The sequence below is a fragment of the Gadus chalcogrammus genome, chromosome 18, assembly GCF_026213295.1.
Source record: "Gadus chalcogrammus isolate NIFS_2021 chromosome 18, NIFS_Gcha_1.0, whole genome shotgun sequence".
In the NCBI taxonomy this organism is placed as follows: Eukaryota; Metazoa; Chordata; class Actinopteri; order Gadiformes; family Gadidae; genus Gadus; species Gadus chalcogrammus.
In genome coordinates, this window is record NC_079429.1 from 11,736,321 (window position 1) to 11,749,754 (window position 13,434).

General features: G+C 43.0%; 1 protein-coding gene across 1 annotated transcript in view; it reads left to right on the forward strand.

The window, feature by feature from the left end:
• arhgap17a (Rho GTPase activating protein 17a) overlaps window positions 1-1,362 on the forward strand; it is a 32,521-nt gene extending 31,159 nt beyond the window's left edge. The window contains exon 20 of the mRNA XM_056577193.1: window positions 1,164-1,362. Within this exon, the coding sequence (XP_056433168.1) occupies window positions 1,164-1,321 (158 nt within the window). The 3' untranslated portion in view covers window positions 1,322-1,362. The remainder of the gene's footprint in view (window positions 1-1,163) is intronic.
• The last annotated feature ends 12,072 nt before the right edge of the window (window positions 1,363-13,434 follow it).

A 13,434-nucleotide genomic window follows, 5' to 3' on the forward strand; every position in this document is an offset into this window, starting at 1 on the left:
GCCGGCCTTGCATTGAGCTCTTGGTGAGCACTTAACCCCAGCGACCCACAGACCACATCCCATTGGTCAACACAGGAGCTGAACTTTCATTCTTAAAGGCTTGTACTTGAAGTTCAGCTAATACCTTAAGGAACAATGTACAGTTTCGTCTGTTTCAAATCCTTCTTATCGATATAAGTTCAATGTTTGATTATCTTGGTTTATTAAGTAATAGGGTTTACTTGTTGTCCATATATGGTTGTACATCATCCGACATATTCTCGCAAGGAACTGGATATTCATGTGTCCGACTCCAGCACTACACATCAGCCCTCCGTGCGCGTCACATGCACGTGCCCTGATGTCCCCTGTCATGGTTGTTTTATTAACACCAGGGTTCACTGAGTTGCATACTGCATGTGTACCCATGGAAACATGCAAAGCATGAAGATGCATGTTTTTGTAAGCTCTTCTGTGCTATTCGTCATGGGAAAGTATTCAAGATTGAACCCTGTGTTTATTTCCCAATTACTAATGAGAGGAATTTGGTGCATTTAGTCAGCTGAATTTGCCCTGGGTCGCAGAATGTTTCATAGTTCATTTACCCCAAGGGAGTTTTGTAAACTGTTGCAACCCAGAGCCATTCTTGAACATTCTACTAAAACATTTTTTCCGAGCCTCTGGCTAGCAGCGAACAGCTGTTACATCACTCATTCTGCCCTCTTCTGCTGTCCTTTACGTGTTGCCCTCAGCTTTAGCTCAACACTGCCACCTGCTGGACATAAAGCGCACAACGCCTAAAACATACTGCAGATAGACCCTATGAAGGCTTTTATAACCGAATGGCAAAACGACATTGCTGCTTAAATGTTTCCAAGCTTCGAAATGGTTTTGTAGTGTCAATGCAAGCATGAACACAAGCATGAGCATGTCCCGTGTGAAACATAAATGCATGTGAAACATACCAGGTAACAACACAACCGCTCGGGAGAGAGCCTTACATCTATTCATGTACATGTGTATGGTGACATGTATCAAATAGAAACCCAGGCACCACATTCAGAATGTCTATCAGTACAATGCCCAATAACTTGTTCATTTAGTCCATGTTTGTGTGCGTGATGTTGTGGTTAGCAGGAGATCAACAAATGTGTGTGTATGTGTGTGTGTGTGTGTCTCCACAGACCCGGCCATGTCTTTCAAAGGCCTAACCCGAGCCCTGGTCCCTGTGCTCGATGCGGACCAGCAGCCAGACCCCTCCCCCACCACCACCACCTCCTCCACCCTCCCCCCCTTCACGCTCAAAGACCTTGACCTGGAAACCGAGACCACCGTCCTATGAGGAGAGAGAGAGCGAGGAGGAGGAGGGGGGACGGAGAGGGGGGGATTAGTAAACTCCGCCCACCCCAGCCCCATCCCCACCATCACCTCTGGGATTCCACTCTCTGTCCCTTCCCTACTGCAGTGCCCACCCGCTGCTGTACGCTACCCACCCACAGACGCCGTGCACTGTCTCTCACACACACACACACACACACACACACACACACACACACACACACACACACACACACACACACACACACACACACACACACACACACACACACACACACACCATATTACACGTTTCTAGAAGCTTCAGCTTGAGACTGTGGATGCATAATGAACCAGATCCCTGACAGTATATCAATAGTGAACGCATACAGAGCCCATCAGGGTGGGTGAGGCCCTCTGCTCATGTTACAGTAGCAGGCCACCCACCAACACAGCGCTGAGGAGCTTCCATCACTTCCATTCCACTGCGGCGAGGGCTGGTGGTGGAGGAAGGTCTTTAGCGAGGTGGTCCTTGTACAGTTGAGAGGTCTCGGTGTGTGAGCCGCGGGGCTGTTTGTGGCACAAGTCAGTTGCCACACAGGGTGGAGAGGAACGAGGAAACACTGGTTGTGTTTCCACGGGTGATTTGTTTTTTTGCAGAGGAAACTGAGCGAACCAAAAGTGTTGCCGAGGCTGTAGCTGGTGACTGCGGGATCCGGTCGTCCAAACCGCTCGGTTGACATTTTTACCTGTTTGGTTTCCGTCTCAAAACCCTTCCTCCCTTGGCCGTCTCGCTGGGTTGTATTTATTGAAGTAAGAGAAAACCACACATTCCCTGTGTCTTGATGGCCTTTCAAGTTTGCAGTCTCCTTGAAACACAAATCATGCCTTAACCGGTTTCTACCAGAAACCTTTTTTTTAACAATGATCTTGTCCCTATATTATTTACAATATGGCTGGGAAGGAACACCGATGCGTTCAGTTTTTTCCTAAAAAAGGAAACTCACTTTGCAGTTAAGGTTCTCGTGGGGGTGTCGGGCCGGGGACCGCGCCCCCGTTTTATACCGGGACTAACCAGTTAAGGTTGTTTAGTAAGAGATGAACGGGTGTGATGAGGGTTGCACTGACAAGCAGATGTTTGGCAGAGCCATATGGCTTGAACAGTGTTGTAGCATCTCTTCCCACCCTACAGCCCACATGTATTCTGCCTTTCCAATCTCTTCCATGTATCTGGTTTTGCCCGGGGCATTACAGGCAAAAAATAAATAAAAGCCCGGAGTGAATGTAAAAGGAAAAGGTAGGAGCAAAGGATTTCTCTGCGTGCTTATAAACGCTTCAATTAATCACTTGACTGGATATTGCACTCTAGTGTAGCACGAGGTCTCTAGCGGGCTTGCCCGTGTCTTTCCCGCTGAGCTGGGTTTATCAAAACGAAATGTCATGATGAATAAACTCGGTAGTGAGGTGGTGTTAGATTTTCATTTCGTCTGCAAGGTCAGAAATAAAAACGACCGTGTTATTTGTCCGTATTTGTATGTGTTTGCTCCGCTTGGGACTAGTTTTATTTTGTTTTCCTTGAATATGTTTGAAAGGGTTGGTTGGTCTCACCGAACCAACACGGTACCAAGAGGCGAGTTTGAAACGCTTTTTCGGTAGACAATCACGCTCTGTTAATGTCCGACGTCCACCCCTGCTCTCTCCTAGTGTACCTCATCGCCTTATCCCGCTACAGTCGACAGTCCTTGTGTCCCCCCGAGACGAACAAATGCCATTCAACTAGACATGATAATGCTGCAATTTTTTTTCTTAAGCTCGCTAGTTTTGTTGTATATGCTAGCCAAGTGAGCTTAAAATGTTGAATAAACGATGTGATATGAATGGTTGGTTATAGTTCATTTCCAAAGAAAATAAAGTATATAAGTAACTAACTGCTCCTCGTGTGACGTTACTTATCCCTATATTATCAAATTTGGGTTCCTCTGATGGTGGATAATGCATTTTTTTCATTCAGAAAATAAACTATTAAGTTAAAATGAGGAAATGTTGCTAGATTATATGTAGAACTGGCCATCCAAATGAATATCTGGATATTTAAAAAAAAAGAAATATTAAGTTTATTTTTATTAAATTAAATACTGTTTGTCTTCCACGAGGAAAAACAAACCCGCTGGAGTCTTTCAAAAAATGTACACATGCTTTCAGGGTTTCTTCATTGAGGTACTAGACCACAGGTGTGTGCGCGTAATCAGCAGATGACCTGATCACTATATCATCCAATCAGGTTATGCAGGTAATAGCATGCGTTTAACAGGTAATCTCATCCAAACCAATGTAGGCTACATGTTGTGTACTTTGATTGACCTTGTGTTGCCTTCGTACGTGTGTGTGTGTGTGTATGTGCCTGACAGGTGTACCACTGCTGAAATTGACGGACCTGGAAACCGGGAACAGGGTTGCTTGCTATGGGCCAGAAAAATACCTTGATACTTGCCTTTGTCAAACATTTATGGAAGCTTTTTTTTTTTCTTCTTTACAGATCAAATTTTTTGCCTGGGGTGAAAATAAAAATCAATGATACAAAGTCTTCTGTCTTTGGTTTATTTGACTTAGCTAATATAATTGAGTGTACGAAATAATATGTGGCCTCAGATTTAGCGGTGCTGATCCTCATCCCAGCCGCACTCGGCCGCCAGCCGATCCAGTGAGTGCTGAAGGTCACAGGCCGATGATCCAATGAGGACCACATCATCTGCAAAAAGCAGTGACGAGATCCTCGGACCACCGAACTGCAAATGTGTCTTGTTTTAAATAAATGTAATAAACACAGGGAGAAACGTCGTACACACACACACACACACACACACACACACACACACACACACACACACACACACACACACACACACACACACACACACACACACACACACACACACACACACACACACACACACACACACCCAAACACGTAAACACGATAAATAATTAAATTCTTGAATATAATATATCCCGGGTTTGGATTGACCTGGGCACTGTTACATTTCTTTGGGGTAAAGCCTCACAATGGAGAGGGATAATCAATAACAGAGTTGGTTTTCATCAATTTGGGAGATCGCTTATCTTGTTATGAAGGGGTTATTGAGAGCCCGACAGGACAGACTAATACACCAAACAGTAGATATCAATAATTGCAATAATCACATTTCCAAATGGCTTCATTATACCTAGTTCGTATGCGACCCAAATACTAAATAGAAAAGGTAGGCTACATTAATATTTGATCACTTTTATTCTAGAAAGGCTTTTCATGCGCTGCGTTCGATACGGAGGGAAACTCTTTATCGGCTCGAGCTTCTGGCTTGTCACAGCCATCCCGTTCTCGTTCTCATTAGCTATTAATTGAGTTCACCTGTTTCGCCCCGGAAGTGCGGGATGAATATTTTTGCGTTGCTCCCAAACGCGAATTAAAATGGTCCCGCGGTTGATTGTTGGTTTTTTTGTGCGCTTTTGACTGAATAATCCGGACAACGTGGCCACCAACGGGGGAGCGAGGACCCCTGCATGCAAGTCACCAATCGTTTGTTATTCCTTGAGCTGGTTGAAGTTGTTTGGTTGTGTTTGGCTGCTGTTTTCAGAATGTGTCCACCGCACACAAACATCGCTATATTCTTTCCCCTAAATTTAACCTGGATTTTACCGCTCGTCTGTTTGGTTTTGGCTCATTCTAAGTTTAGTGCAGTGTTGTAGGTTGTTTTTGAGTGCATTGTTGCACGTGTTTGTATGAGGCCTAACGGGGACGACTAAACGACTGACTTTACCAACGCTGCGGACCGCTACAACAACAACAACAACAACCACAACCTGTCTGGACACTGGGAAGGGTGTGCTCTTGAAACTGGACGCAAAATGGAAGAACACCTGCAACTATTGTGAAAGTTCAACGTTTGGGCAAAATTGGAATTGGTGAAAGCAAACAAGCGCAAGTTAAATGGTAAGTATACCAATTGGCGAATGCAACTATTTTCGCCAATTGCTTTTTTGTTTCACAGCACCACTGGACTACAGAACATCCCTAGTGGAAATGACATCTGTGCAATTCTGGAGTTTACAATTTGATGTCACAGCACCTTCTACCGATGCTTCACCTCCCTCCGGAATCCACAAAGAACTGGAAGTTCTGGGAAAAACCCAGAACGGATGTCTGGCAAACCGAAATTAGGGCGAGTGTGAAGTTGTGACCTCAAACTTCCACAATGGGGTTTGTTTTCGCTCCACCCGTAACCCCACTGGACTGGTGTATGAAAAGCTGTCAGACTGACTTCACTAGACGAATGACTGCGGGCATGTTATGGTTTGGTTTCTATTGTTGTTTTTTGGCTTGGTAGGTTTGAAATTAGGAGATGGATTAGTTGATTTACACATCCACACAGTACTCTACATTCTCCCTTTTTTTAATCTTTCCTTTTTACAACTTTCCATACATTTGCAAATTGTTGACTGCTGTTAAACTTGTAGGCTACTGCTGCTTCATACTTCAATGTGGTTTTATTCTGTGCTAAATGTTTTTAATTCCTTGCAATGTGGTTTGATTCTATGCAATACGGTTTTAATTCTTTGCAATTCTATGCACTACGTTTTTTCCTTCTTTGCAATTCTATGCATTATACGATTTTAATTCTTTGCAATTCTATGCACTAAGATTTCAATTCTTTGCAATTCTATGCACTACGATTTTAATGATTTGCAATTCTATGCTCTATGATTTTTATTATTTGCAATTCTATGCACTACGATTTTTCATTCTTTCCAATTCTTTGCATTATACGATTTTAATTCTTTGCAATTCTATGCACTAAGATTTTAATTCTTTGCAATTCCATGCATTATACGATTTTATTTCTTTGCAATTCTATGCACTAAGATTTCAATTCTTTGCAATTCTATGCACTACGATTTTAAGTCATTGCAATGTGGTTTTATTCTGTACAATATAATCTGAAATATGTACTCGGACAATTGCAGTTGGCCAATTGGGGAGTATAGTCGACCTATGGCTATAAGAAGTGTATGTAAACATACTGACTGTACAGCAATTGTGTTGGGAGCGTTTCACCTGGTAGCCTGGAAGCTAGTTTGCTCCAACGTAACTGTGTTGGGAGCGTTTCACCTGGTAGCTTGGAAGGTAGTTTGCTCCAACGCAACTGTGTTGGGAGCGTTTCACCTGGTAGCCTGGAAGCTGGTTGCTCCAACGCAACTGTGTTGGGAGCGTTTCACCTGGTAGCCTGGAAGCTAGTTGCTCCAACGCAACTGTGTTGGGAGCGTTTCACCTGGTAGCCTGGAATGTAGTTTGCTCCAACGCAACTGTGTTGTGAGCGTTTCTCCTGGTAGCCTGGAAGGTAGTTTGCTCCAACGCAACTGTGTTGGGAGCGTTTCACCTGGTAGCCTGGAAGGTAGTTTGCTCCAACGCAACGGTGTTGGGAGCGTTTCACCTGGTAGCTTGGAAGGTAGTTTGCTCCAACGCAACTGTGTTGGGAGCGTTTCACCTGGTAGCCTGGAAGCTGGTTGCTCCAACGCAACTGTGTTGGGAGCGTTTCACCTGGTAGCCTGGAAGCTAGTTGCTCCAACGCAACTGTGTTGGGAGCGTTTCACCTGGTAGCCTGGAATGTAGTTTGCTCCAACGCAACTGTGTTGTGAGCGTTTCACCTGGTAGCCTGGAAGCTGGTTGCTCCAACGCAACTGTGTTGGGAGCGTTTCACCTGGTAGCCTGGAAGCTTGTTGCTCCAACGCAACTGTGTTGGGAGCGTTTCACCTGGTAGCCTGGAAGGTAGTTTGCTCCAACGCAACTGTGTTGTGAGTGTTTCACCTGGTAGCTTAGAAGGTAGTTTGCTCCAATGCAACTGTGTTGGGAGCGTTTCACCTGGTAGCTTGGAAGGTAGTCTGCTCCAACGCAACTGTGTTGTGAGCGTTTCACCTGGTAGACTGGAAGGTAGTTTGCTCCAACGCAACGCGGTTGATTGTTGGTTTTTTGTGCGCTTTTGACTGAACAATCCGGACAACGTGGCCACCAACGGGGGAGCGAGGACCCCTGCATGCAAGTCACCAATCGTTTGTTATTCCTTGAGCTGGTTGAAGTTGTTTGGTTGTGTTTGGCTGCTGTTTTCAGAATGTGTCCACCGCACACACACATCGCTATATTCTTTCCCCTAAACTTAACCTGTATTTTACCGCTCGTCTGTTTGGTTTTGGCTCATTCTAAGTTTAGTGCAGTGTTGTAGGTTGTTTTTGAGTGCATTGTTGCACGTGTTTGTATGAGGCCTAACGGGGGACGACTAAATGACTGACTTTACTAACGCTGCGGACCGCTACAACAACAACCTGTCTGGACACTGGGAAGGGTGTGCTCTTGAAACTGGACGCAAAATGGAAGAACACCTGCAACTATTGTGAAAGTTCAACGTTTGGGCAAAATTGGAATTGGTGAAAGCAAACAAGCGCAAGTTAATTGGTAAGTATACCAATTGGCGAATGCAACTATTTTCGCCAATTGCTTTTTTGTTTCACAGCACCACTGGACTACAGAACATCCCTAGTGGAAATGACATCTGTGCAATTCTGGAGTTTACAATTTGATGTCACAGCACCTTCTGCCGATGCTTCACCTCCCTCAGGAATCCACAAAGAACTGGAAGTTCTGGGAAAAACCCAGAACGGATGTCTGGCAAACCGAAATTAGGGCGAGTGTGAAGTTGTGACCTCAAACTTCCACAATGGGGTTTGTTTTCGCTCCACCCGAAACCCCACTGGACTGGTGTATGAAAAGCTGTCAGACTGACTTCACTAGACGAATGACTGCGAGCATGCTATGGTTTGGTTTCAATTGTTGGTTTTTGGATTGGTAGGTTTGAATTTAGGAGATGGATTAGTTGATTTACACATCCACACAGTACTCTACATTCTCCCTTTTTTTAATCTTTCCTTTTTACAACTTTCCATACATTTGCAAATTGTTGACTGCTGCTGAACTTGTAGGCTACTGCTGCTTCATACTTCAATGTGGTTTTATTCTGTGCTAAATGATTTTAATTCCTTGCAATGTGGTTTGATTCTATGCAATACGGTTTTAATTCTTTGCAATTCTATGCACTACGATTTTAATTCTTTGCAATTCTATGCACTACGATTCTAATTCTTTGCAATTCTATGCACTACGATTTTAATTATTTTGCAATTCTATGCATTATATGATTTTGATTCTTTGCAATTCTATGCACTACGATTTTAATTCTTTGCAATTCTATGCACTACGATTCTAATTCTTTGCAATTCTATGCACTACGATTTTAATTATTTTGCAATTCTATGCATTATATGATTTTAATTCTTTGCAATTCTATGCACTACGATTTTAATTATTTTGCAATTCTATGCATTATATGATTTTAATTCTTTGCAATTCTATGCATTACGATTTTAATTATTTGCAATTCTATGCATTACGATTTTAATTATTTGCAATTCTATGCTCTATATGATTTTTATTATTTGCAATTCTATGCACTACGATTTTAATTCTTTGCAATTCTATGCATTACGATTATAATTCTTTGTAATTCTATGCACTAAGATATCAATTCATTGCAATTCTATGCACTACGATTTTAAGTCATTGCAATGTGGTTTTATTCTGTGCAATATAATGTGAAATATGTACTCGGACAATTGCAGTTGGCCAATTGGGGAGTATAGTCGACCTATGGCTATAAGAAGTGTATGTAAACATACTGACTGTACAGCAAATGCAATTGTGTTCGGAGCGTTTCACCTGGTAGCCTGGAAGCTAGTTTGCTCCAACGCAACTGTGTTGGGAGCGTTTCACCTGGTAGCCTGGAAGCTGGTTGCTCCAACGCAACTGTGTTGGGAGCGTTTCACCTGGTAGCCTGGGAGCTAGTTGCTCCAACGCAACTGTGTTGGGAGCGTTTCACCTGGTAGCCTGGAATGTAGTTTGCTCCAACGCAACTGTGTTGTGAGCGTTTCACCTTGTAGCCTGGAAGCTGGTTGCTCCAACGCAACTGTGTTGGGAGCGTTTCACCTGGTAGCCTGGAAGCTTGTTGCTCCAACGCAACTGTGTTGGGAGCGTTTCACCTGGTAGCCTGGAATGTAGTTTGCTCCAACGCAACTGTGTTGTGAGCGTTTCACCTGGTAGCCTGGAAGGTAGTTTGCTCCAACGCAACTGTGTTGTGAGCGTTTCACCTGGTAGCTTAGAAGGTAGTTTGCTCCAATGCAACTGTGTTGGGAGCGTTTCACCTGGTAGCTTGGAAGGTAGTCTGCTCCAACGCAACTGTGTTGTGAGCGCTTCACCTGGTAGACTGGAAGGTAGTTTGCTCCAACGCAACGCGGTTGATTGTTTGTTTTTTTGTGCGCTTTTGACTGAACAATCCGGACAACGTGGCCACCAACGGGGGAGCGAGGACCCCTGCATGCAAGTCACCAATCGTTTGTTATTCCTTGAGCTGGTTGAAGTTGTTTGGTTGTGTTTGGCTGCTGTTTTCAGAATGTGTCCACCGCACACACACATCGCTATATTCTTTCCCCTAAACTTAACCTGTATTTTACCACTCGTCTGTTTGGTTTTGGCTCATTCTTAGTTTAGTGAAGTGTTGTAGGTTGTTTTTGAGTGCATTGTTGCACGTGTTTGTTTGAGGCCTAACGGGGGACGACTAAATGACTGACTTTACTAACGCTGCGGACCGCTACAACAACAACCTGTCTGGACACTGGGAAGGGTGTGCTCTTGAAACTGGACGCAAAATGGAAGAAGACCTGCAACTATTGTGAAAGTTCAACGTTTGGGCAAAATTGGAATTGGTGAAAGCAAACGAGCGCAAGTTAAATGGGAAGTATACCAATTGGCGAATGCAACTATTTTCGCCAATTGCTTTTTTGTTTCACAGCACCACTGGACTACAGAACATCCCTAGTGGAAATGACATCTGTGCAATTCTGGAGTTTACAATTTGATGTCACAGCACCTTCTGCCGATGCTTCACCTCCCTCAGGAATCCACAAAGAACTGGAAGTTCTGGGAAAAACCCAGAACGGATGTCTGGCAAACCGAAATTAGGGCGAGTGTGAAGTTGTGACCTCAAACTTCCACAATGGGGTTTGTTTTCGCTCCACCCGTAACCCCACTGGACTGGTGTATGAAAAGCTGTCAGACTGACTTCACTAGACGAATGACTGCGGGCATGTTATGGTTTGGTTTCAATTGTTGGTTTTTGGCTTGGTAGGTTTGAATTTAGGAGATGGATTAGTTGATTTACACATCCACACAGTACTCTACATTCTCCCTTTTTTTAATCTTTCCTTTTTACAACTTTCCATACATTTGCAAATTGTTGACTGCTGCTGAACTTGTAGGCTACTGCTGCTTCATACTTCAATGTGGTTTTATTCTGTGCTAAATGATTTTAATTCCTTGCAATGTGGTTTGATTCTATGCAATACGGTTTTAATTCTTTGCAATTCTATGCACTACGATTTTAATTCTTTGCAATTCTATGCACTACGATTCTAATTCTTTGCAATTCTATGCACTACGATTTTAATTATTTTGCAATTCTATGCATTATATGATTTTTATTCTTTGCAATTCTATGCATTACGATTTTAATTATTTGCAATTCTATGCTCTATATGATTTTTATTATTTGCAATTCTATGCAATACGGTTTTAATTCTTTGCAATTCTATGCACTACGATTCTAATTCTTTGCAATTCTATGCACTACGATTTTAATTATTTTGCAATTCTATGCATTATATGATTTTAATTCTTTGCAATTCTATGCACTACGATTTTAATTATTTGCAATTCTATGCTCTATATGATTTTTATCATTTGCAATTCTATGCACTACGATTTTAATTATTTTGCAATTCTATGCATTATATGATTTTAATTCTTTGCAATCCTATGCATTACGATTTTAATTATTTGCAATTCTATGCATTACGATTTTAATTATTTGCAATTCTATGCTCTATATGATTTTTATTATTTGCAATTCTATGCAATACGGTTTTAATTCTTTGCACTACGATTTTAATTCTTTGCAATTCTATGCACTACGATTCTAATTCTTTGCAATTCTATGCACTACGATTTTAATTATTTTGCAATTCTATGCATTATATGATTTTAATTCTTTGCAATTCTATGCACTACTATTTTAATTATTTGCAATTCTATGCTCTCTATGATTTTTATCATTTGCAATTCTATGCACTACGATTTTTCTTTCTTTGCAATTCTATGCATTATACGATTTTATTTCTTTGCAATTCTATGCACGAAGATTTCAATTCATTGCAATTCTATGCACTACGATTTTAAGTCATTGCAATGTGGTTTTATTCTGTGCAATATAATGTGAAATATGTGCTCGGACAATTGCAGTTGGCCAATTGGGGAGTATAGTCGACCTATGGCTATAAGAAGTGTATGTAGACATACTGACTGTACAGCAAATGCAATTGTGTTCGGAGCGTTTCACCTGGTAGCCTGGAAGCTAGTTTGCTCCAACGCAACTGTGTTGGGAGCGTTTCACCTGGTAGCTTGGAAGGTAGTTTGCTCCAACGCAACTGTGTTGGGAGCGTTTCACCTGGTAGCCTGGAAGCTGGTTGCTCCAACGCAACTGTGTTGGGAGCGTTTCACCTGGTAGCCTGGAAGCTAGTTGCTCCAACGCAACTGTGTTGGGAGCGTTTCACCTGGTAGCCTGGAATGTAGTTTGCTCCAACGCAACTGTGTTGTGAGCGTTTCACCTGGTAGCCTGTTAGCTGGTTGCTCCAACGCAACTGTGTTGGGAGCGTTTCACCTGGTAGCCTGGAAGCTTGTTGCTCCAACGCAACTGTGTTGGGAGCGTTTCACCTGGTAGCCTGGAATGTAGTTTGCTCCAACGCAACTGTGTTGTGAGCGTTTCACCTGGTAGCCTGGAAGGTAGTTTGCTCCAACGCAACTGTGTTGTGAGCGTTTCACCTGGTAGCTTAGAAGGTAGTTTGCTCCAATGCAACTTTGTTGGGAGCGTTTCACCTGGTAGCTTGGAAGGTAGTCTGCTCCAACGCAACTGTGTTGTGAGCGTTTCACCTGGTAGACTGGAAGGTAGTTTGCTCCAACGCAACGCGGTTGATTGTTGGTTTTTTGTGCGCTTTTGACTGAACAATCCGGACAACGTGGCCACCAACGGGGGAGCGAGGACCCCCGCATGCAAGTCACCAATCGTTTGTTATTCCTTGAGCTGGTTGAAGTTGTTTGGTTGTGTTTGGCTGCTGTTTTCAGAATGTGTCCACCGCACACACACATCGCTATATTCTTTCCCCTAAACTTAACCTGTATTTTACCGCTCGTCTGTTCGGTTTTGGCTCATTCTAAGTTTAGTGCAGTGTTGTGGGTTGTTTTTGAGTGCATTGTTGCACGTGTTTGTATGAGGCCTAACGGGGGACGACTTAACGACTGACTTTACTAATGCTGCGGACCGCTACAACAACAACAACAACCTGTCTGGACACTGGGAAGGGTGTGCTCTTGAAACTGGACGCAAAATGGAAGAACACCTGCAACTATTGTGAAAGTTCAACGTTTGGGCAAAATTGGAATTGGTGAAAGCAAACAAGCGCAAGTTAAATGGTAAGTATACCAATTGGCGAATGCAACTATTTTCGCCAATTGCTTTTTTGTTTCACAGCACCACTGGACTACAGAACATCCCTAGTGGAAATGACATCTGTGCAATTCTGGAGTTTACAATTTGATGTCACAGCACCTTCTGCCGATGCTTCACCTCCCTCAGGAATCCACAAAGAACTGGAAGTTCTGGGAAAAACCCAGAACGGATGTCTGGCAAACCGAAATTAGGGCGAGTGTGAAGTTGTGACCTCAAACTTCCACAATGGGGTTTGTTTTCGCTCCACCCGTAACCCCACTGGACTGTTGTATGAAAAGCTGTCAGACTGACTTCACTAGACGAATGACTGCGGGCATGTTATGGTTTGGTTTCAATTGTTGGTTTTTGGCTTGGTAGGTTTGAATTTAGGAGATGGATTAGTTGATTTACACATCCACACAGTACTCTACATTCTCCC